At 43.1% G+C, this 25,429-nt stretch overlaps 1 protein-coding gene across 6 annotated transcripts in view; it reads left to right on the top strand.

The window, feature by feature from the left end:
- mib1 (MIB E3 ubiquitin protein ligase 1) overlaps positions 1-25,429 on the top strand; it is a 52,835-nt gene that overhangs the window by 12,824 nt on the left and 14,582 nt on the right. For all 6 annotated transcript variants that reach the window (XM_074688384.1, XM_074688383.1, XM_074688385.1 and 3 more), the window contains exons 11-12: positions 109-306; positions 513-664. In XM_074688384.1, the coding sequence (XP_074544485.1) occupies positions 109-306; positions 513-664 (350 nt within the window). The remainder of the gene's footprint in view (positions 1-108; positions 307-512; positions 665-25,429) is intronic.

Here is a 25,429-nt window from a genome sequence, read left to right as displayed (position 1 = left end):
AAGCCAACCTAAGTGCTTTTTACAATAAAGAGAAGAAAAAAAAAAGTAGAGGTCCACTCATGGACACAAAAGGATGTGTAATCATTATGCGGGTGTGTCACCGTACAGGACAAAGATGGAGACCGGGCAGTGCACCATGCAGCCTTCGGTGATGAGGGCTCTGTCATTGAGGTGCTGCAGAGGGGCGGTGCTGACTTGAATGCCAGGAACAAGCGAAGGCAGACTCCATTACACATAGCTGTTAACAAGGGCCATCTGCAGGTGGTCAAAACCCTGCTGGACTTTGGCTGCCACCCCAGCCTCCAGGTATCTATCACTTCGACTTACTCAGAGATAAGGAAATGAATCAAGACATGCAGATTACATACAACTGCAGGAAGTCAGTTTAAACTCATTTTGTACACTTCTAGATTTGAGGTATATTTATGACTGTGCTTAGATGAGAGTTCACTTTAAGCAGCCTTTGATGGATTAGAAGCTGAGCAATGAGTAACATGAGTTTGTCATTTCAGGATTCAGAGGGAGACACACCCCTTCACGATGCAATAAGCAAGAAGAGAGATGACATGCTGTCTGTGCTGCTGGAGGCAGGTGCTGACGTCACTATCACCAACAATAATGGCTTCAACGCTTTGCATCATGCTGCCCTGCGAGGAAACCCCAGGTATGAGACGCTACACAGACTGTCATGCTTACTTTGTATTGTAATGAGGAAGAGTCATGTGAATGTGGATTCTCTGGAGGAACTGCACTTGAGGTCATGTAGCGCTCAGATTTAAAAATCACTTTGGCAAAGACAAGTAGAGATGTTTGTCTTTTGATTAATGCGCAGCTGCTATTTTGTGTTTTTCTTGATGTTTTTTTTAATATCAGCTTTGTCTAAACTTTGAAAAACAGTCAGATCTATAACTGCAAGACTTTATTTTCTGCTTCTTAGCAGCCAGACGACACAGGCCATGGCAGAATTACTAATCTGTGACCACTAATCCGTTGCTTAATCATCCTCCTTTGGAATGACAAATTTGGGCTTACTACCTACAGGTCTAAACCAGGAGACAGACTCAGTTTAATCATGAATACAAACAAAACTCACAAATTTAATTAACTTGCAAAAGATCCCATTGAGGCATCAGCTTTATGTAAAAAATGCTTTTTCTGAACCTTTGTACTCCCATAAATTGTTGCGCCGAATAATTTTGAAAAATGTGGTTTTGTTTATTTCAAAATCCTCTAAGGAAACATGCAAACACCTGTGGACCTGGGTACTTTTTTCCCTTATTCTCCAAAAATTCAGTTTTTTAATTTTATTTTTTAAATGTTTTTTTCTTAAAGGTATTAATCTAGAATAATTTACCACTGAAATTCCTCCACAGGTTTCACTTTGACACAAGCCTAAAGTAGTTAAAAGCCTCTAAAACTTAAACACGTTTGATTGAACCATCTTATCTCAGTACTTTGGGATCACTATTTAGTTTGACATTGATTGAAGTTAAAAGCAGGCCTATGGGCTTCCTCCATCTCCCCAGCAGATGGTATGGTCTCAGGTTGACATTATGCTACCTTTGAGGCCTTCAGAGCATCTGTCTTGCATTTACTTTCTTTTATTATTGTAGCTAACAGCCCTTGAAATGCATTTGTTGTTTCTTTTTACTGTTATTGTGGTCCATCACCGTGTGTTGTGAGCACAAGCCGGCCTGAAGCGGTCAGCCTGTGCAGCAGCAGCAGTTGTCTTATCCTTGGTCATAGCTGTACTGCAGGTTTCTGCTCCACTCTCTGGCAGTTTTTATCCTTGTTTCTTTCTTCTGTCATGTTGATCATCCAGTGTAAGGAAATAACGTTACAGGGTCATTGTTTGAGACTGGAGCGACTGCTGCGATAGTTAACAGCTGCTTCTTGTGCCGAACACTCTGGGTGTGCAAATGTCTGCGCATGAGCCTGGTTATCCCAGGCTAAATGTCATTCCCCTTCACTGGCATTCATTCCTTTGGCATTAGGACAAATGGAATTGAGGTCAGAGTGCTGTGGAACACCTGCCACCTGCCACAAGCGTGGCCAGCCTCAGCCCTCCACCTCTCACACACTGCAGAGAGGATTGTCTGAAAACCAGTGTTTGTTTCCTGCGTGGAGCACTGATCAGTTGATCCGCTGATTGATTTAGACATAAAAGTAATTACATTCATTTGTGGATCGGTGTTTATCCAGGCAGGTGTCAAAGTTATCTTCATCAAAATGTATACACAAATAAAAATAACAGGCATGTCATCTGTGAAATGACATCAGTGCATGAAAAAATGTTGCAATGGAGAATAATAATCTGACTACAAAGAAACACTGATTAAAAATATAATCAAATCAGAAAAGATGGAAATTAAATGCAAATTTAAATTAAGATTAAGTTTGAATAAGACAAAGTATAATTATTAAGATATTGTAGGGGAAAGAAAACTTCTTCATTTCAGTGTAACAAAAAACATTTTGAAAAAAAAAAACGTATCGCATCATCCTCTTTTTAGTCTGCTCTTTCGGAGCTTATAACATCTTAAACTGAACAAAAATTTTAAGGATGAAGCGCTTCCTGATCAATCTGCATAAAAATAACCTTTAACTTATTCACACTTATGGACACAAATTGCAAAAATTCACACATGAAACTCACAAAACTGGTCATGTGTTCAGCAGTCAAAATCTTTTTTTCTTATAGACAGGAAGAAAAAAATAATTAAGAACGTCTTTGTTTCTTATTTCACAGCTTCAAACGTTGCTAAGTAATAGTTGTCTCATAAAGGAGAGGTCACACTGTTAGAAAATTGCTTGCATCGTAAATATTAAAATGCAGTGTGTGTGTGTGTGTAATGTGTGTATGTAAACTAGGGTTCAGGATATAAAGGCGCTGAAAGCTGCTGTAAGACTCATTGATTAAGTGGCCAAAAGTGCACACTACAGTATTTTCTGTATCGGGGGCCCTTGTTATGTTGTGTGCGTGGTGTGTATTTTGTGTGTGTGTGTGTGTGTTGCTTGCTCCGGTCCACGCTCTGTCCCTTTGCCTTCAGAGAAACGAAGATATATGTCGCCTTCTCCAGTCTGCCCATTTACTTTTATTTCACACTCGAGCTCCCGCAATATCGGGGAGACAGTCCACGAGTCCTAAAGCCCTCGAAAATCTCTCCCTTGGTCGAAGTGAAAGTACCTTGTCTGGTGTGTTTTTAGTCGAGAGGTGGCTGTTTCAGTTGAGTGCTTAGAGGAATTCCTGCCATAACATCATATTTCTAAAAAGTACCTCTGATGACCGTCATGATGAAGAGCTTAGAGTTAGAAGTTGATCAGAAAGACCCAGCAAGAAGGATGAAATTTAGCTCCTCTAGCTGCTGCGGATGTCATTATTTTTCCTGATAGTAGGAAGTCCGCTCCCTCTACTTGTGTTTGGATTCTGCTGCAGCACAGAATGTTCTGCTATAAAACAAGTTAAACAAGTCTTATCTTCCATTTCTCATCAAAACTAATACAAAACAAAAGCTGTAAATACTTTCTCCAGCTTTGTGTTGTTTTCTTGTGCCTTCTCACTCTTGATTCAAGTAGAGATGGTGACAGGGACCCTGGTGTGTGTGTGTGTTTGTGTGTAATTTGTGTTCTTTGGCTGGGTGGATCTTCCAGCAGTGGAAAGAAGATTGAGGAAGACTCACAGGAAGAACCCTGTGGGTGACAGATGAGTCTTTCAACTTGGAGTCCCAAATACAGAGACAAATCAACTCTAGCATCAGGGGGGCAGCAGGGACTGGGGAGTTTCACAATATTTCACCTCGTTCATTACACATACACACACACACACACACACACATACACACACACACAGCTACAGAGTGTGGAGGTATTTCCTCATAAATTAGACCTTGTTGTTAACTTTTACAATTGCTAGTAAATTGAAAGTGCTCTTATAACCTGTAGTAACATGTTGAGGGCAGGGTTTTCTTGGACGTCCACGTTGTGTGTTCCCTCTGTAAGTGTTTACCGCAGCCTCAGCTCGCAAGGAGAGCCTGGTTTGTGTCTTCCCCTCGGGCTGCTGGAAGCCAGTAGCTGCTACAATACTGTAAACAATACGATTAATAGCCCGTGACTCATAAAAGGGCCCCAAACAAGCCCTGCAGCGGCGGTCTGTACCCTTTTACGTGTCACCTCCTCGTAATATTTGCCCTCCTCCTTTTCTCATATAGAGCTCATTTTTCTTTTAATGTGGCCACATAGAGGTAAGCTCTGTATGATATTTACCACATCTGAACTGAAGGGGGGGGTTTAGATTGTTCCCACTGTTTCAAAATGAGAGGATCACTATTAGATAGAAATAGTGGTCATTGTGGGGGACTGAGCGCTGAGCTTCCATTTACACTTTTTTGTTGCTCATTTCAGACTAAACTCATTAAATTAGAATCATGCAATCGAGAAAGCTAGGTTCATTACATTAGCCAAATAAATGCAAAAAGAATGTTTTGTTACAAGGTGAACACAGAATTATAATTTATTTCTTAATCTTTCCTATGTTTAGTTTAAAAATCAGATAAATGAGATTACTTTTGTTACAAGTAATTCAGGAATTTTTGTGCATATATTTTGCTTAATTTGCAAGCAGATCAATTTAATGTTTTGTGAAAGGCTGAATTAGCCAGATAAAAGCTATTTAGCAAAATACATAATACAGCAGAAGAATACACACAGATATAATCAAAGGAAGGTGATTCAGTGTAAGGGCAGTTTTGATCTGCTTGTCTCTGTTCTGCAGCAACACCGAATGAATGTGTGAGAATGTAACTGTCCACTCCTGTGATTTGTGCGCTCAGCTTCTGTCCTTCCAGTGCGTCTGGCTCTCATCTACCCCAGCCTGTCACTGCAGGAGGCTTCAGGGAAAGAAGGCCAAAGATTTTTAGCTTGTTTGTGTATATTCTGTAGTTTTTAAACCACTATCTGCCCCATTTTTTGTTCACTGTGTTTCCTGTTTGATATTTCTTTCTTACTCCATAGCTGTTGCACTTCTGCAAAGCTGCATTAACTGTCCCCCTTTTTTATCTTTTGCCCAGTCCCTCCCAGAGTGTGACTGACTGTTAGCATCCAGTGTCAGTCAGTTAAGGAGATGTCTAAGCAAGACAGCCGCACATTCTCACAGAGGCATGTGGGTGCTGTGTCTCTGAAATAGCCCACGCTGCATGTCTACCCTCCCCTGCTATTTTTGAACCAGCCATTGATAGTGTGGTCAGAATATCAATTCCATTGGAGGCAGAGAGGTAACACTCACTCAGGAAAGTGGACGATAGCAAAGTTTTGAAGCTTAGATTGATTTCTTTATTAGTCAAAAAGAAGACACAGAACATGAAAGTCACCGCTGAACAGTCCAGATGTTGTCTGTAGAAGAAAGCCATGAGCCAGTCATCATGAAGGAAAAAGCTGCTGTCATTACAGTGATTGAAGACATCAAAGCAGAAGGAGCTCCTGTAGTCATCAAAGCATAGCTACAGCTGGTTGAAGGGGACCAAATCCATTCAAGAGGTGATTTGGTTCCATTTTACCAGCTTTAGCAAAGCATTGTGGAATCACTGTTTGAGGGGCAGACATGGGAACTGCAAAGAGGCACTGAGCAGAGAAAGACCGCGTTACAATGAAACCAGAAATGTGACTCATCACATCATTTTCTGCATTTTCTGCACAACTAGTTAGAAAGAACATTGCTGCTCACTTGTTCACCTTCACCCACTCTGCCAGACATGAGCACATTCAGCACAGTACAGCCCATTTCCCACCACACCATAACAAATAGGTACAGTTCATCAACCTTACCTAACTTTCTCCTTTGCTGCCTCCCAGGCAGCCTATTTATCCTCCTCGCTATCTTTTTAAGTTTTATGTTGCCCCCTCCCAGAGAGTGAGAGAAATTGTTCCCTGAGAAAAGGATAATAATAATCTGTGGCAGTGCACTTGAGTCAAATGTCCTGGAGTCATGAAGCAATTACAGCCTCTGACAGATGGGCCCTGCTGCAAGCACGCTGCCGCCGCGGTCACTGAGACGGCCAACAGACTAACGCAGAGGCATAACCACATACACAAGCTCTCTCACTCATGTTCCTACAGCAGCACTCTGGGGTGTCAAGTCACAACATTAATTTAAACCAGTCATTTAAGTCCTAGAGACTGATTTGTAGTGTGGAGAGAAGTGTTTGAACAGTGGCTGAGGGCAGATGATTCTATGTCTCTCTCAGGGCTCTACACTAGTACAATATTGTAACATTTTTCCACTGAAAATCCATCCTTTTCCTAATACAGAAATGATCACAGTAGCACCTGCGAGAAAAACTTTGACTTTTTTTGTACAAAATAATTCTATGTAGTGTTTTCATCTATAGTTGAATCTTTTTACGCTTTCTGCTGCAGTGTTCTTCATTCATAAAACTATTCATTTTACATCTCAAGCATGTATTGCACCACAAAATCTTGTCAAGATACGATTTAATGACGTTTATTTGCCCTTTTTTTAGCTCTTTAATCAGCTGTTATAATTATTGACTTCTTCTGCCAAGCTAAAAATGAGCTTCTCAGAGTGGCCGGCGACAGCTGAGCGATATACAGCACTGCTTGTAGACGGGATGGAGTTCAACATAGGGCCAGCTTGATATGGCACACCAGAGGCAGGTCTATTTGTAACATACACATGCACATTCATGCCTGCGCATGTACACACACACACACACACACACACACACTCACACACACACACACACTCACACTCACACACACTCTCACTCTCTCTCCCCGTCACTCAGAGTCAGGTGGCCGGGCGGCTCACCTCGTCTAAGGGCCATAACAGGGCAAAAGCAAGGGGGGACGACAGGCAGTGAGCATTTGATAATGTCAGCATCTGCTGTGTTTGTCACTCAGACACCAGGTCAATGCTATTGAGGGCTCGGGAGAAACATGCAGTGCAAGCCATGCACTCTGATGTCTTGACAGAAAAGAGAGCTGGACCAACAGAATATCATACACATGGGCTGGGAGAATTAAACCCTTAAAAATTAAAACTAATACTTTAACCACTTTAAAATGGATTTCCATTTTGGATCTGAACTTAATAAAAACGAAGTTCCACTTTTTTTTAAAAACTGATTCCAAAAACTTGTAAAGCTAAAAACAGTTGAAAGAAAGCCAGAGGTAAATTTTAAGGCCTTAGCTTTTAGAATATTTAGGAATAAAATGCTCAAAATAGGTCAGTAAACTCAAGTAAAAGACCAATTTGTTAGAGCTTCTATTAGTCTTGCCAACTCAGCTTCGTCACTTCAGCTCCGTTTTCATTTAAATCACGAGGAATCGAGTAAGTCAGTTGTACACTTAGCATATTAATCATTTTTAGAATGAAGTGTCCTGTATTTTATTTGAAAAGAGCTGCCACACAACCGTGGCGTATGTACACTTTGTCGTCGCTCCACTGCGGGAGAATTTTTGTGGGCACTCTTACAGCCCAGCCTACAGCTTTTACTAACACTGTAATTCAGAAACTAAATACATTTTCCTTAAAGCGCATTAAATGTGTGGAGGAAGTGTTTTAGGGTAATAGGTTAATATGTCATCCACGGTTTACTGTAGTTTTGTGCTCAGCGTTATTCAGCTTTAAATGATCTAATTTGACTCTCACAAATAGTTAAAGTATGCACATAAAGGTTATATGTTTAAGCTTTTTTTTTAACAGTAGCAAAAATGTGTTGAAAAAGTATCTAAGGTACAGCTGTGGATCTGCATTAGAGGGGTTTAAAGAGAAGCGGAGCTGAACTAAAACTGGTACAGGCTTTGTCTATGATCCAAGCACAGGCCAGAGAGGGGGTCAGAATAGGTGAAAGTGTTTGATATGAATAGCTCGCCATGCAAACTGCTCCTCCCTCCCCTCATCTCTCTCCATGCCCCTCTCCATATTCTGTTGCCCTCTTTTTTGTTTGAAGCAGTCAACAATCGGAATCAGCTGACAGGCCAGAGTTGACTCTGATCCTGCATTGTCACTTTTTGATGGTCTAATCTGACTGCCATTCGGCCCAGCAAAGCATTTGGCAAGCATAGCAAACGTGAACAATGAGAGCAGGAATCAGGGGAAGGGAGGGGGGGGGAGCACGGGGCAGCCGGGTTGATGTGGGCTGGGGGTGCGGATAAGGGCAGCGGCATAAAGGGAGGGCAGTTAAACACACAAGATTGTTAACACGGAAGCCATACGATACAGCAATAGGATAGAGCCTGTGTGTGACAGCAGCAGCAGCAGCAGCAGCAACCTCAGTGCCTCTTCATTCTGCCTCCTCAGCACTATGTCCTGCTCTTTCAGTAGCATGTTAGAAAAAAAAAAAAAAAAAAAAACAATGGCAGGGTTTCGGTCTAATTCACCTGGCTCTCTTTTCCCCTTGAGCCATGAGGGAGCACTGGAAAAGATTATGGTATTAATGGCTCCAGCATACCACACTCTGCTTGCTAAAGTTGGTGCTAAGTTGCAGCTGACTGAATCTCTAGGGCTGTAATGCAGTAAAATCGCAGAATAATGAAAGGAGGCCGTGCGCCATACTTAAGTAAAGGTAGCTAAAGAAGCTCCAAACAGTACTGACAGAGCAGGCTCAGAACATGATTGCTTTCATTTCATGCTAACTTACATAATTGTCTAATGAATTGGTGGTGTGTCTTGGATGAGAGGTTTTTTATTGGCCAAGTCAGCCAGTTAGAGAAGGCAGTAAGTTCCCTACAGCGGTTATTGCTGCAGTGAGACTGCCCAGAGACAGTATAGCTAATGTATGAGCCCTACCACTCACATTCATACCCTCTTTTCCCCCCTCTCTCACTCTCTTACTTCCTCTCCCCCCTCTTTCTCCAGACTAATTCCTCTTCTTTTCTCTCACACCATGATCACACTCATTTGAACAAGATTCAAAGCACAAACATTTTCTTACACACTCCTGTTTAACATCTTTCTGTCCAGAGCGAGGATTCACACCTCACCAAGAATACATACTTCTTTACATTCCATAGCTATCATATGTTCATATGGGTACATAAAGAAGTATGTACACCAAGGAGGTAATCTTAGGTACGAAATGTTCTCACCTTTCGCCAAGGTCAGGAAGTTATGAGCAGATACTTTTCCTCACCGTTCTCTCTCCCAAGTATGGTAGTCTGCCCCGTAAGGTGACTTTGAGTGTAAATTCAGTTCAACACTCAAGGCTTTCACTTGGTTGCCATGTAAGGCTGAACAGTCAGTCCCCCCGCCCCTGAACATAACAGAAGTTTTGCAGTCCATACCATAGTCGACTGTCCCAGTGACCCCCGCTGTCCTCCAGACAACTGGGAGAAACCAGGGGGAACAGGGGGAAGGAGGACGGCTCTTTTGGCAGTCAGAAGGTAGTCTTTTTTTTCTCTTTCCAGGAAAATGTTGAAGAAGATTAAGAGGTTAGATAAAAACAGCAGCAGAGAAGAGAAGAGTTTTTCTCCTTGATAGAAAGTCCACAGAGTGAGGAGCCTGTGTGCACCTTGTCTTGTATGATGATCATTTGCCGTGTCCTGGGCGCAGGGGGGCACCTATAAGCCGAACGGCCCCGCTGACATACTAAACACGTTCACTTCTCTCCTCCCACTTCTCTTTCGGTCGTCTCCCTCACCGCCATCTCCTATTTCACCTGACGCTTTATATATCCTTTCTCCTTTCCTACCTCTCACTTCTACCAATACACGCTCCCCTCTTGCCTGTCGCTCGTCTCTCTTGTGTCAGCAACGTCCCCAGCGGCTAGCCGGAGCCCTTGCTGATGTTTGAAAACGAGGGTGATCCAAGTGGAACAGGAAGCTATTGTGAGCAGGATTTGGGCTTTAGGCGCAGAGGCAGGCCATAGGTCACATGAAGGCGCTAATGCCCACTCAGCACTTGTGGATTGGTCCTGGCTATAACCCCCACCCACCACCAGCACCAGTCCCCCTCTTTCTCTCTGTACCTTGTTTTCCCACTACACCACTATTTTTATGGTCATCTATTGTCACTTCCTCCTGATCAAACCTCACCTGTTTGAGCTTGCTGTGCAGCTCTTCTAATGCAGAGGAGCTGGATCAGATCAATAACCAGTTGCATGGTGGCGAGAAATGTTCAGCAAGTCTCTAATGAATCTTTGCCCCAGACTAACACATTCCACAAGTTGACACTGCTCCCAACCATGCTAAGCTAACCGGCAGGCTGAGTGCTGAGGGAATGAGTGTAAACCTAAAAATGGATTAGGAAAGCCCAGCTTAGGTTAGAGTTTGGAGTCTAGGTGGCAGAGAGCTGAATAACAGGGAAAAGTGGTGCAATGTTTTTGCAGGGGATTGGTTCGGAATAGCAATGAGCACAGGTTGAACTGGAGGTGACAGTTGGTAGAGGAGCAGAGTCCTAAAGGTGTGACGTCCTGTTTAGGAAATGTCACAGCCACCCGAGAGGGTGAGCAAATGGGACAGAGCGGGGGTGAAATTCCTTCCTACAGACAGCGGGATGGAGGTTAGGATTGTGCACCAGCGAAGTTGCCCAGCGGTTGTTGTGTCTGTTCAGGTTTGAGCTAAACACTGCAGCACTGTGTGCCCTGCATGCCCTGCCTAGACTAAAGCAACCAGGTACACAGAGAGACAGAAGAAACTGGGTTACTACCCTAAGTGCTGAGGGTTCAGCTGGTGACACACATCTACTCAGCCAACCTTTGCTGCCTAATACCCCCCTCCCTCCCCAAACATCTGTGTTAATACACTTCTCACAGCTGTGTGCTGTCAATCCCCCCACCCCCCCACCCCTCGCTCAAACTCCCGTCCTGCCCGCTGTTTATTATTCTGATGCTTCGTCATCGCTCTGGTTGCCACGTTCAGTGCTTCTGCCCCAATCAGCCAACCTTGGGCTCAAAAGTGCGACGTTTTGTCAAACTTACCTCCCATCAATTAAGAACTGAAGTGACCTCCCCCACCCCTCAGTACACTGAAAAGTGGTTTGGTAAAACCACAAAAAAGCAGATACTTTAGAAAAAGAGAAAAAGAACACATCAAAAGTCCAAGTAATTATAGCATCCTCAGACATGGCGAGAAAAAAAATCTTGGAAGGTGTCGGACGCAGAGGGCAAATTGTGCGTAAGGGAATGTCTCTCCACACCAGTGCAGGTCTGAGTTAACGAGTCCGTCATTAGATAGCGGCAGGGCTGCAACCATGAAGCCTAATGAGCCAAAGAGCTCTGCTGCTGCAGCATGTCCGGCCAGTGCCAGGAACACAAGAGAGAGAGAGCAAGACAAGAGAGGGAGGGAGGGAGAAGGAACAAGATGAGAGAGAGATAGACTGAAGAGAGTGCAAAAAAAAAAAAAAAACACAGGGCTAAAATCCATGTGGGCCATAGCAACTCCCCAGCCTCCCTTATCCCTGGTCCACCTTCTCCTGCATCCTCTTCCTTTCTATACTTTTTTCTTTTTACAAAGCCTTTATTTCTTCCTTTCTTTTAAGAGAAGAGGAACAAGAGTAGGAGAGGAAAAAAAAGCCCAAAGGTGTTCTCTGGTTAAGTTCTGTCCCAGTGCTGCTGCTGCTGCAGAACAGTCCACTCCCCCTTCCGACTACGCGACTCACAGGCAAACCATGCGGTTAATAACTGATCGCATCCGAGGAAGAGAGAGGGAAGAGACGGGACAGAGGATGTCAAGGCCCGTCAGGGTAAACTCCGTCCAAAAGCGAAGGAAGAGCATATATTACCTGTCAGATCAGTTTCTTATCTGAGCTGCTCCTCCTCTCGTCCCCTCCTCTCCTCCTCTTCCCGTAGTGAAGAGAGCCATAATGACCTAGAGAGCGCTCCAGCTGCTGCAGCCATCGTGTGTGCCGGGTGCACGCCTGACTCGCTGAATCAGCTTCTATGATTGGGGGGAGGAGGGGTGGTGGTGGGCGGGTTGAGTGCCAGAGTCAGGGAGGGGAGGAGGAGGAGGAGGAGAAGGAGGAGGGGGGGAAAGGAGAGAAAGCGGGCACACACAGACACACACATAGACGCACACATGCACGCACATTCCCACACAATCACAAGTCATACCTTTAGAAGAGGAAGACGTAGAGCTGACTTGAAGAGCTGCCGTTTGGAAAAAAAAAAGTGGGGAGGAAGAGAGAGAGGGAGAGAAGAGGGGAGGAAGGAGGGGTGAAAAAAAATCTGCAGCACTCTCCTCTCCATCATGTGCATTCTGAGGGAGAGAGCTGGGAGGATGCCCTGGTCGGTGCAGGAGGCAGAAAAGTGTACCAACCGTCCTCCCACCCTGCCTCTTTCTTATTCCATCGACACACACACGCAGCCCCAGAGCTTTATCCTGCTCCTAAAATGCGCTTTTATTATTCAGTGGAACTTTATACAGCAGCTTGGAAGAGAGAGTTTACTGAATGTTTGAGAACAGAATTGTGATGGAGGTATTTAAGAAAGACGTTCCTCTGCAGTAGAAGACAGCTGTACTTTTAATAGTCCCCTGCGATCCATGCAAATTTGATTACCATTGTCAGAGACTGGGGACAGAGGATATTGCAAAATGTTTCCGTTTTTTTTTTTTGTCTTTAGACTTTTTCGCCCTTGTAAATGTTCACCCGCAGCTTATGCATTCTTGATGGCGCATCGCAAGGTCCACCTTCGCCAGGATAAGATCAAGCAGAGGTGCTGCTGCAGTTTGGAGGGCATGGAGCACAGGAAGAACACAGTGGCAGCAAATTAGGTACAAGGGGTCAATCTCCCTGCCCTGCAGTGTGGAGGGCTAAGCTAAGCAGTTAGCACTTTGTGGGAAGCCAAGCATTCGAAACACGCCTCGGCCCCTGTTGCCGGGCTGCTCATGTGTCTTGTCTCACCACCTCCCTGACCATATTTAGTCAAGCAGTGCAAAAAATAGTTCCAGCTCCGCTCCACTCCACTCTGCTCCTCTCCTCGCCTCACCCCTTCTACCCTCTCTTCCATATCCCCCCCTCAGCAACTGTTGGCTGCAGGCTCCAGGAAGCCTCCCCTTCTGCTCCCTGCCTATTGATTCCAGCGGCCTGGAAGGAGAGGGGAGCTTTAGGCCAGCTAGCCCCTGCTACCATTTGCCACGCTATTTTTAGTAGCTCCAAATAAAGTGGTCTCCCGTGCTTCCACTTGTGTATTCTTGATTCTCCCCCCTCCTCCTCCTCCTCCTCCTCCCCTGCTTTACATCCTTCACCACCAACTCCAACGCCTCCTCTGATACCACCCCCTCACTCTGTGTGTCCTTTTGACCCCCCCCCTCAGTCTCTATCATTCTTCTTTTTAAATAGAGCTGGAACACTCTGCTTATGGTAGAGCTTCCGTCTGCTCACCTCTATACTTAGAATTACTGCACATTCGACAAATGGAGGAGAGAGTAAGGGTGACTGTGGAGTGAGGAGGAGCGTAGAGTGTCAGACAGCAGGAAGTGTTATTGTATTTTCCCATTTATTTATTTATTCATACTGCTGTTGGCAATCCAGACAGACAAGTGGCAGCCTCACCTCCGAGGCAATGAAAAGTTTGGTCTGCTTTCCTTCTCCTTTTTGAGCTCTCATTAATTTTCAAGTGTCTTTTTCAAGCTTTCCCGAGGCGCGGCCACTGAAGAATCTGTTTAATTAGTTGGTTTCATCACGGGGCACATCTATACTGTACGAAAGCAACGTCCTCTGTGCCCTCCTCTTTTTCACTCTCTCTTCTTCAATCCTCTTATACCTCAATGACAGCACACAAGTCCTCTTACTTACTCCACATGCATCTTAACCACAGACAGCCAGAGGATGAGAGAGCAGAAGTTTTTTTTTCACTCTTTAAAGTGATCATCTGGAAGCCAGACTGTTGCTCTTGTAATGAATGAGATTGGAAAAAAAAAAGAAAACTCACAAACACCCTAAATGCAGCGTGAACATTTGTCAGAGTGTATTTTCATGAGCCAGAAAAATGTCACGCCATTCTCTGCTCGCTGATTTGATAAGCTTTTTAACGAGCTCCCAGTCATTCCGCCCTCACTCTCAGTTATGTCTCGGGCCTTTTTCATGGTGGAGATAATTCTGCATAGATGTAAGTGTGCAATTTAATTAATGCATCGCCAGTGCAATTTATAGCTTTTCGATTACATTATCTTTACGGCTCTTACAAGAATTGACCATTTGCAAGGTAAAACGGATTGTGAGCTAATGTGTCTGCTCAAAACTTGACCTTACATGGCCAATAAGGGTGCAAAATTGCTGCTATGTAAATGGCAGCTGTGAATGTCCACCTGTTATTACTCCACAGACTCTGTTTGCACTCCAATTTGAAAGAACTAGGAGTAGTTTTTCCCACTCAGCCTTGGGTTTTATTTTGTTAGGACTGAGTGTAAAGTCACACTTTTAAACGTATTAGTGTGTTGTTTTTTTCTGACCAGTGCATTAAAGTTTTGGTGGCCAATAAGTGTCTACACTGACAAAGCCCTTGTGTGTTTTGTGTATCCCCTCTGTGGGTCTCCACCCTGCCTGTTCCAGCCACCCAACCCACCAGTTTAATCTCAATTACATCCCGACATCCCATCTGCCCCGAAACTCAGCAGCCCAGCTTACATCTTCCCTCCATGATGAATAGCGAGGGGCTGAATGTTTAGCTGAGCAGTTAATCGATCAATAAGAACAGGGTCGACTAATGGATGTGCTTTCTTTCTATGGATGAGGGGGTGGGACGGTTGTTCTTCCAGACGAGCTTCAAACATATCTCCATCCAAGTAAAGTAAAAACAGGCTGTTGGGACATCACTCATTTGCATGTTGTTGTGATACTCCATGTTACTCAGATGATGAATCGTGGGTGGAAACTGGAATATTAGAGGCTAATTGTTGCTCACTTGTAATTTAAGAACTGTGACTAGATGTTATTGGGATTATTCGCATCAGTTAACAGGAAAAAGGGGAACCAAATGAATGCTACAAATTGATCCCAATTGGTACAAATAGGAAAGATAATTAATTGCTGGAGTCTTTACCCTTCAAATAGTTTCTCTGATTGCATTTCTGAAGAAAGTTGTTTGTGGATGTTTTACAAAGTCACCAAGGGATTAGGATTTTTTTAATCAATATGCGTTTGGTGCACACTACGCAAACTGACGAAAACATACACCATGAAGTGTGTTGGTGGCAACACCACGCTGAGAGGAGGATTCTCTGCTGCAGGCCACGCAGCCATGGAGGATTTGTAAAAGAGCTTTTAAGTACAAAACAAAGTTTGGATGTTAGGCTAAAAAAAAAAAGATTGGTGTGCAAATTGTTTCCGTGGTGCTTTACAGCTACGAAGGATGGATCTGATCGGTCATGTTTTGTCTCTCTCTAACACTTTCATCCATTAAAGCTGCAATAAGGAGATTTTAGCTGCTGAGGAATCCAACTGAAACTAAAATTGATGCCTACTTTGACCTTTAAAACGAAACATGAGTAATATTTAAAAGACTGTTTCTGTGAGTTAATTTTTAATTGCTGCAACTTGGGTCAGTGCAGGGTAGGTATCCTTTTTTCGATTTCCTAGGGTGCACATGAGTGACGTGTGCTTGTAGAAAGACAGTAGAATGTGATGAAACACTTCTTACAAATAAACAGTAAAAAATCATCAGACAACTCAGAGGCACCACCTGTCTACAGGATGAGCAGAAATTTCCCACAGTAGCTTTAATTTCTAGAAAGCTATGATTCAGATTTGTAACACTACAAAACAAAAAAAGTTGAATCGTGCTAGATGTGGGTTTCCTCTGTTTATTTATTTTTATTAATGACGATGAGAACTCTTCTGTTTTATGGGACAAAATGAGGGGCAGGCGTCTCCAAATTGAAAAGTTTTGTACAAGAATTCTGGATAGCTTCAGATGCTGCTGAAGCCCTTTTCTTTCGAGCATCAAGCCAGCTAGTCGCTCTTTCAGCTCGTCTTAATTCCTCCTTTCTGTGTGCCTGCCTACCAGTCAACATCATAGAGGGATTAGAGCTTTTTCTAATGAGTCCAGTTTGTGCTTTTTGAGTAAATCTCCATCAGCCTGGCTCTTCCTCCTGCTTACTCCGTCTGTCTCATCACTTCTTCTCCTCTCCCTCCCCCACATCGCTTCTTGCGTCCCCCTCCATCCCAGCCCTCCCTCCATCTCTCCTCATCCCTTTACACAGTGCATCATTTGAAGAGGTGAGGCTGTTGAGCGCTTGGAGGAATAAAAGTGATTTATGAATGGGCCAGCCTACCTGGGTGCTGGAGGGGGAAGCCAGTGGCAGTCAGGCTCTCTGATCCAGCAGCCCATTGTTCCCTCCAGCCTCACTGCAGGGGAAGCTCCTCTGCCTCTCCCGCCTCTGATCTTTTACTGTGCCGTACCAGCGCCACATGTTACCGTTAAGTGACTCACAAACTGCATGAATACCTACGCACTGCAGGGGTGTGTGCGTGTGCAAGGCCATTTTCTCAGGGGGCTAACACAAACACACCCACAATGAACTGCTTATAATCTATTGCCACTAAACTTATGTGCACCGGTTATGTTGTTATGCTTAGCATGATATAGCCTTTTAGGCTTGTAGGACGTTTTTTCAGTTCCAGATTTTGGGAGAACACAGGTGAGGACGGCCAGATGCACCAGCCAACAACCCTATCCATAAAATAAAAGAGAGGTGACAGGAAAGGTGCTGTAGCTGCTGAGGACAATGTATGAGCTCCTCCTTGTCACCATATGCTCAGATGCCGTTACAAACAACACACACACACATACACACGCTCACACAGTACGTGATGGCAGTATACGGGGGTTTTACTGGGTCAGAATTGAGGAGGGATGTCTCCAAGCCATACCGATCCGGCTATTAGCGTTTGTGTGTTTATCTCCTGCCTGTGTAATATCTTGGTGTTTACAGAGTAATATACGATAACTCCTGATAGCAGGATGGTGGAGGTGATAAACCTGGTCAGGGGAAAGGGTATTCCCAGGGTCCCTTTTGTAATTCATTAAAAGATAACTCATCGCAGGGATATGTCAAAGTAACACTTCGAATCCAGATAAACTGCTCTTAGTGGGTTCTTGTAGCCCACAATGGGAGGTAATATTCTTATGTTGGATGATTATTGTAGCATACTCCATGTAGTCTGGAGAAATCAGCCTGATCCTGCTGATTTACTGCACGTAATTATATATGTCTCCTTAGTGTGATCTGTTATTATCTTCAGTTGTTCAATTAGACTCTGCATTACGTTGCTGTAGCTTCCTCTAGTTGAATTACTCACTGAAGAGTGTACCCTCATTAAAGATGTAGCGCAGTCACTGGTCCATTCAGCGAGCCAGGGTACCAGTTTGCTGCAGCATGTTCTGTGACTTATTAGATAAAAAGTCACCCAATCCTAGAAGCTCTCCCAGTGTCCACCTCTGTCTGAGCTGGGACCAGTCCAACAGATCAGCCAGAGGACAAGCTGATACAAGCCCCAATCCCCCAGTGACCAATCAGAATGCCTACACTTCCTCCTAGGGCTGGGCCAACGGTGGCTCGGAGCCAATAGATAAGCTCAGCCATGCTGTAATGCTCTGTCTGTCCTGTGGCATGCTGAAACATTGAGTCCTGGCTGCTATGTTGCTATAGCACATGTTGGGAGAGGGAGGGGTGAGGGAAGGGGGGAGAATGGATGGATGGAGGGGGAAGAGGGGAATGAGGGATCAAGGGATGGATGGAGGGAGAGGGAGGGAGGGAGGGGTGCATCCCATCCTGAAGGGACTCAAGGACATAAAGAGCTTTTGGGAAAGTGACTATAGCATGCAAAGAGAAAAGCTTGCATTGTGAAGCCTCTATAAGCGCTGATGGTATGGTTTCTTTCTCAGCAGCCAAACCTAGAAAGAGCAGGATTTATTTGTGGCACTTTAAGTGCCTCAGCAATGCAGGTAATAAATATGACAGAGCAAGGTGATATACTTCAACAGCCCAGCTGTCAGGCATCTTTAATATTTTCTCCTCCATTTAAAAACAAATGTAGTTTATCTATTTACCTGATGTATTGGGATAAGTAATAGAATTTATTTTTGCCTTTGGTGGTACTTCAACGCCAGTGGTGACTCTAGTGTTTTTAATGAAACACCAGGAAGCGTGCTGCATCTTCCCTAGCTGAGTGAGCTCATGTAAAACATCAGTAAAGTGTGCGGTGTAGTAAACACGATTTCACACAACACAAAACCCAAGAAAACGTGTCACTGAGTCCATCTTTTATGAGCTGGTCACCTTGTGTGATTGAATATCTTCATTACTTTTTTTATATTTTCCTATTTTAGACTTCACAGAGCTTGATTTTGTATCAAAATAATGTTATTGATACATAAACACAAATTACATATTATTATAACAGTAAACCTTGATTTTATAGAGATGTCTAGGTCAGGCTTTTGTGATCCCAAACGCACACCCTTTGTCTGCATTATGATTATTTCAAATATGAAGGAAAAGAAATAATCAAACAGAGGGAAATTCTTTGATTGATTTTGAAAAAAATATTTTAAGCGTTTGGAATTCAGCGTCACCAAATTGAATTCAAGCTTCTCAAAGACATTTCCCTCCCTTTTTATGTCAGCAACATTAATAGACTTATATTTATAGAAAGTTGCAGCACTAGTGACAAACTCTTAGCCATATACTCCAATTATGCGAATCCGTTTTGCATCTTTCATTTAAAACTGTTACACAGGGACTCATTTCAGTGATTTAAGCCATGCAGCAAGCCAAAGTCTTTAAAAGGACCATAACCTGTCCGAGCTAGTGTCCCTCCCATCCAACATTTGTGTCAGCCAAAGAGGTATTAGTGTCCTTAATGTACTCTGAGGGACACATTCAGGCCGATGTTCACCTCTAAACCAAGCTTAGCTGTTGAATAATGCAGACCAGGTTACCTTGGTAACCTGTGCGGACACTGAAGTCAGTGGCCCCCATGTAAATGCAGTATGACAGGTCAAGGGGATAAGGATTTGTTTTTGTTTGTGTCGTTTGGAAGACTTGTGCTTGTGTTTGTGTGTGGATGGTTGAGTCCAAACATGCAGGGAATACTGAAAAAAATCAACCATGGTGCACAACATTAGCTGCTCTTTTTGGGATGTAGCAGAGAAGCTAATATGGAGTAAACCCTTCATTTCAGTGTATCTACAGAATCATGAATGTGTGTGGAAAATATTTAAGTCTTATCTGCTTAATGTATAGCACATTCATACAAGCTCCATTAAGAAGTTGGCTGCTAGACACTTTCTGTGCAGCTCTGGGGCATATGGCCTGTTGTCTTAGTGCTTAGGGGAGGCAGGAGCTGATGCAAGGCCCTTTTGATCCCTATTATTTCCCACCGCAAACAATAGATTTTAATTACCAAATCGCTCTTTCAGCCACAGTGTCTCCCTCTGCATGTGCGCCTAGAAGTGTAACCGCTGCAAAAGTCAGACTCATCAGCTGCAGCACGTCAGCCTGTGTGTGTCACTTCGGATCTGTTCTGCCAATTACTGTGGAAGAGAATTTGATGGTGTGTTATCATCGTTTTGTCTGTTGTGTTTAAGCAGCAGTACAGTTACTGCTGCCGTGCGGCGTGTAAAGGGACCCTCACAGGTCACAACATACAGAGATGAGCGTTTCTCTGGGAGTGCGAGGGCGAGTGCGATGTGTTTGCGAGGGCAGAAAGGTGGGAGGCGGGGCCGGGCAGTGAGGGGTGATTTAAAGTGGTAGATTTGCTCTGAGACTGTAGATCATGGGAGCCTCTCAGACTGTCTGCCTGTATGGTGACAGTGTGGCATTCTGCAGAGTGGCTGTCGATCGAAGGACCTTCAGTACGGCTGAGTTCTCCACTGCTCTGCAAAAGCCAGAGTCAGTCCCTCGCTTCTATTTACTGCTTTGCACCTCGGTGTGGAAGAACTTGCAGTTAATTTCACACAGTCTGATGTTTCTAACAAACTGGAAGGAACTTAAACTTCACGAAAACGAACTATTTGCTTCACAGACGGAAGGTCAGGTGAATGATTTTGGGATGTTGAGCAGTGATAAAAACTTGAATCAAATAACAAAGACATTGTGACTTTTCACAAAGGATGCTGATGACTGAGCAAGCAGGAAATATGTAAATATTAAAGTAAAGCCTGAGGCTGAGAGCTAGTTTAATTCAGTGGAGACTGGGCTAGGGAAGTTTTTCTGTTACCTGCTCAAGTAAGAAGAGGCCAAAAATTCTGAAAATGTCATAATTACTTGTGGCTCAGTACTTTGGTCAAATTGAATCAACAATAGACAACTTGATATAAACATAGCACCAGAAAAGGGCAATTTGTGTTTGGTTGATTATTTCTTTGTTGTAACAAATACCTGGTTCTTTGATCGATCACCTCATAGGAATCTCATGAGGAGGAGCTATTTCTCAGTTTAGCATTTATTCAGGTCACAGGTAAAGTTTACAGCCCTGGTCCCAAAAGAATGAGCCCTGGTTTAACATGACAGTGCTTCTTGGCTGTAAATATAATACTTTTAAAAACCCTGTATATTTTTAGATAGATCGATTGAAAAAAAGGGATGTCATCTAACATGGCTTCCTTTTCATCCATTATTAGATGGAAAAAAACTGTTTTTTTTTTCTGTCATGCTTCACAGTGATTGACAGCTGCCATTCTTAGGTATTGTGTGTAGTGTTTTCAGGAATAGTAACACAGGTCAGGATTAGGGATGGGTACCAAATAGGTTACTTTTATAGGTACCAACAGAATTCTGTCTGTAGTACCAAGTACAGATTCACATAAAATTAAACAGTACTGTGTTTCAACACCTTAACACATCCTTGTAACCGTGAGGGAGTTGAAGAGTAGGTAACTTTCCATACAGGACATAAACACAGCATTGCAAGTTTATATACTGAGAAATGAATATGTAAAAATGAAAATCTTTGAGATTTTTTATTAAACAAATCATATTTATTACCCCATAAACACACAAAAGTACTAAAAATTAGTACAGTTGAGTACTGATACCAATTGCCAGGTACCAGTCATCGGTACCGTATCGTTTTAAATTTGAAAGGTACCCTTCCCTAGTCAGGAGGGAGCATAAAGACGAGATTAAACTTTTGAAAGGAAAAAAAAAGTTTTTTTTATCATGAGGTGCTGCCCATTCTATACACAGTCTATGGGTTGCACCCATGAAAAATTTCCAGACCATCTCTGCCATTGCCAAACAGCTTATTCTGTTATTGACTCTTAACACACAAGACAAAATTTCAATCCAATCCAACAAGATCAACAGCTTTGAATATATTCTGATTTCGTAAAAAGTTACTGATAGATTAAGAAATCACATCTCAGGTGGTACCGTTTCATGTATCACTTTCAATCCCAAAGTCAGTTAACACTCAGTTTGAAGCACTTGTGTGAGCGGGGCAGTGATCTGTAACGTGTTCCACCAGGCTGTTTGTAGAAAACGGCAGTGAGCAGGGCCGAAGGGGTCGCAGATGATTTTCCTTTCCCTGTCAGCAGCTTGTTTGAGATGAAATGACTGTAATGAAGCAGAAGTCGGTGAGTGTGGACGCTCTGGTGACAGCAAGTCTGTTTGTGTCTTTGGCGGATAAGTGATTTGATCTGCAGTCCTCGTTTTCTGTCCCTTCAGTTTGTGTACCTTGTCGAATGTCAAGTCAAGCATTCAGAATGTAATTATCAAGTCCTGCAGTTACGTCGTTTTTTTCAAGTTCATTATTTGTGCAGTGTCAATTCAGATGAACGGCATATGAGCTGTTTCTGTATGTTTGTTGAATTATTTACTTAGCTTTCATCACATTTGCATAACAAGAAGCTAAACATGAATGTAAAACTGAATGCATGATAACTTCAACCCACCTGAGCCTGTGTAAAAAGTCATGCTCCATAATTACCTGGTTGTTTTCTAAGTGATAGTGCTGTTGAGCATTTCCTCCTTACACTATGCATGATTTAGGTGTCTCTTTACTCTATTATAATCTACATGTCCTTGCTTTATCTTTTATGACATCCTCTGCCTTTTTGCCTTTAAAGGATGTATATTATGACTGTTATGGCTGCTGCAGAAATGAGAATGAGGTTTTTCAAGGTGCTGAGGAGAATAAAGTGCAAAGGAAGAGTAGCATGGGAAAAATAATTGGGTCATCTTGAACCAATGGGACATTAACGCGCCATTGGGCTTCTCTGACTGTCTTGCTGCCTCCTTCTTCATAAATTGCTATGAATCAGGACGCCCCATAATACCAGGTGATTTAAGGCTAATTAAAGCTAAGCCTTTACAGACCCCCACCCACTTCCTAAACGGACAGACAAATGTACCTGAGATGTTTGAAATGCACCCGGCGTCTCCCAAACAACCTTCAAGGCACGGGCAATAGCTATAGTGATAACCAAAACATCATAGAAATGCACCCCTTTACCCGTCTTCCCTCTTCCCGGTTTATGCAAATAGTCCTTAATAAAAGCCTGCTCACTCAGGGGCCTCAGGTACAGGCAGGCAGGGGAAGGTCACATTGTAAGGGAAATTATTCTCTTCACGGCATGGTAATGAAAGCCTTTTTTTATCAAGCGGAGCCAGTGAGGTTCTTGTCCTCGGCTCTCTGCTGCACTGCTGGCCTGGACGCTACCTGTGTTTATTTACTCTGTCCACAGCAGGACGGCCAGCAGCTGATAGGACAGCCTGGCAGAGTGAACAGGGAACTAATTGCTCCTGGAGGTGGAAAGAAGGATCTGAAGTTCATCTAGTTATATTTGCATGAGGATTACCAACTGCTTGATTTATTTGTCACGTCTGGTATCAGTAGTTATTTAGTGACTGCAGTGGAAATGAAAAGTTTAAAGCCTCACTTGTCTGAAAAAGGGAGGCTAAAACTCTAAAACATAAGAAATATTTTTCCCAATCAAAGCATTTTTAACTTGGTTTAATCCTGATCAGTTTTAAGACTCTTCCCCTCCCAGCTGCCACAAACTTCAGGTGCAATTCAAACCTCTCTGCACTTGATGAAGAGTGCCTCCCTGTGCAGAGAGGAAAGTGGGAAGAGAGGGTCACATTTTGAGTTAGCGTGTTGCATTTGTGAATGATTTGTTGGGTACAGGGTTCACTATTTCAAAGCACCTGAAAGTATCGATTCTGTCCCCTCTGAGCTGACACCTCATGTATCGTCTGAAGGCGTCTCATCTTGAAAAGCTGTGCTAGTAAAGAGTCTGCCTCAGAGGAAAAAAAAAATCCTGCTAGTATCAAGGAAGATATAGAAAAACCTCAGTGAACAATACGACGACACAAAGACAGAAAACCTTCAATCATTCTGACGAAAGATGATGAACCACAAGCTTTTCTTCTGAAAGCTTACAACTCGGGATGTGTGGGCTAAGTCAACTGAACAATAACATGTCATGACCCTCACACCATCCAAATTGTTAGTCAAAATGAATTGATATTTTGATAATAGAAGGCCTAAAGTGCCCAGTGTCATATGTTGTGTCTAAGATGCAGCATGGCTGAAGCTCCAGTTGATAATCGCTAATGTCTTGATGATCTCAAACGATCTCAGATGTAAAGATGACAGGTGAAAAGTCTTGTTTGTAAACTTAGCACAGAAAGTTGGGCAATTAGTGTTTGGTGGATTGTCTTTGTTGTAGCAATGCCTCTTGGCAATAAATATTATAACATTAGAAAAACTGTTTTTTCCTTTTAAAATTATATCATCATTCATAGGGGTGGGAGAAAAAAAACGCAGATCAGTGTATTGGGATTTTTTGTTTGTCAATATCAAAATCAGGATTCTTTGTCATTTTTTTTTTTTCAAATTTAAATTCTTCATCTCAGTCTATGTTTCAGGATTTTTTTGTTTGACATAATCAAAATCAGAATTCTTTGTCAATTTTTTTTTGTTCAAATTTAAATTCTTCATTTCAGCCTTTTTTAAAAAACTGGATTCAAAAAGAGTTACCCCATTTCCCCTGAAGAGGGTGAAATGTTTATCTCTGACTCACGGGATGTGCATTTTGTGGAAAAATATGGCTCCTGATATAGTCTGTAGACATTATCATCAACTTTTTCCCATGGTCTGGTGTAACAAAAGCCAACTTAAAATCACAAAAATCATAAATATCTAAAACTAAAAACCTCAATTTAAATCAAATCGGCACCCTAAAAATTGTAATAGAATTGAATCGTGAGAATAGCATATCACCCCAGCCCTAATCATTTATTACACAATCTCATGCTTAATGTTCACTGTGATGAGTCTTTTGATATGTCTGTTTAAATCTTCACAACTTTCACTTATTGTTTTAGTTTCTGCAAAAGTGACACAATTTTTGCCCATATCTGCCTAAAAAGTGTTTAAAAAGCACACACTCACGCCTCCATCTGCTCATTAAGACTGTGTGATACAGTTGAAATCAACTGGTCTGTGAATATTTTAAGAAAATCACCAGACAGTTTAAAACAAGTTTTTTTTGTTTGACCACAAAAGCTCAAGTCACCAGCCTGATCATTTTCAATATCTGCATTTTAAAGCCTTTTGTTTTCCTGAGGCAGGTGGCACCTTTTGGCGACTAATTTCCGATGCAGAATTTGGAGCTTGAAGCCTTAGTTAATAGACAAGGGTATGCCAAACACGTCTCCTGCATCAGAGTAACCATATGTTTGTGTGCAGCCATTAATCTCACACTGGATGTTGACTGTTCCTGTTTTTGCCCTGTCCTACCCAAGTTATTGTCCCCCGACTCCCACTTCCTGTTGTAATAACGTCCACTGACCACCACACAGATGGCTGTCAGCAAGGCGAGGGCGGCAGAAGGGCCCTGTCGACCCACACGCTTAAACACACACACACACACAGAAACACACTCGCACACATACTCTTTACTCACACTTCCAGAGTCTTACATACAATGACAAACGCCGATACACAGCGAGCTGAGGGTGTCAGAGAGCGTCCTGGTCAATGACAAATTGCAGCCCAAGACAACAGGCCCCTGTGCACCTCTCCTGAGGGACTCTTGAGATCTCTCACAGGGTGACCCAGTTCCATCACGTCTCCCCTTCTACCTCTCTCCTCTACCTTTCCTCTCTCTTCAGCTGCATGTCCTCCTGCATTTAAACAGACTGTAGCATTGGTTTTCAGCTTCAGCTGCATTGAGGAGATCCTCACTTCACTCTAAATATCAGTCTCCTTCTCAAATCCTGTGATGTCTAAATGTTAACTCTCAGGTCAGCTGGGCAGACTCACTATTTTCTTCTGTCTTCTCTTGACATCCTGCCTTAAGGGCCGACACACAGTTTCTCTTACACCCCCCTCAGTCACTGCTAACATCACTTAGCTAAGAGATAAAAAAAGGACTGGGATTTATTCCTCTGTTCTTAATTTACTCTCTTTTTTCTTGCCTTTACAGCAAATAGCTTAACTGCAATGCAGCAGTGCCAGTATGGG

Source organism: Halichoeres trimaculatus, unplaced genomic scaffold (genome assembly GCF_033239565.1).
Source record: "Halichoeres trimaculatus isolate MK-OKI-2021-1 unplaced genomic scaffold, fHalTri1.1 fHalTri1_scaffold_15, whole genome shotgun sequence".
Taxonomy (NCBI): Eukaryota; Metazoa; Chordata; class Actinopteri; order Labriformes; family Labridae; genus Halichoeres; species Halichoeres trimaculatus.
Note: the sequence above shows the minus strand (reverse complement) of the source record. Positions and strands in the feature narration are given on the sequence as shown.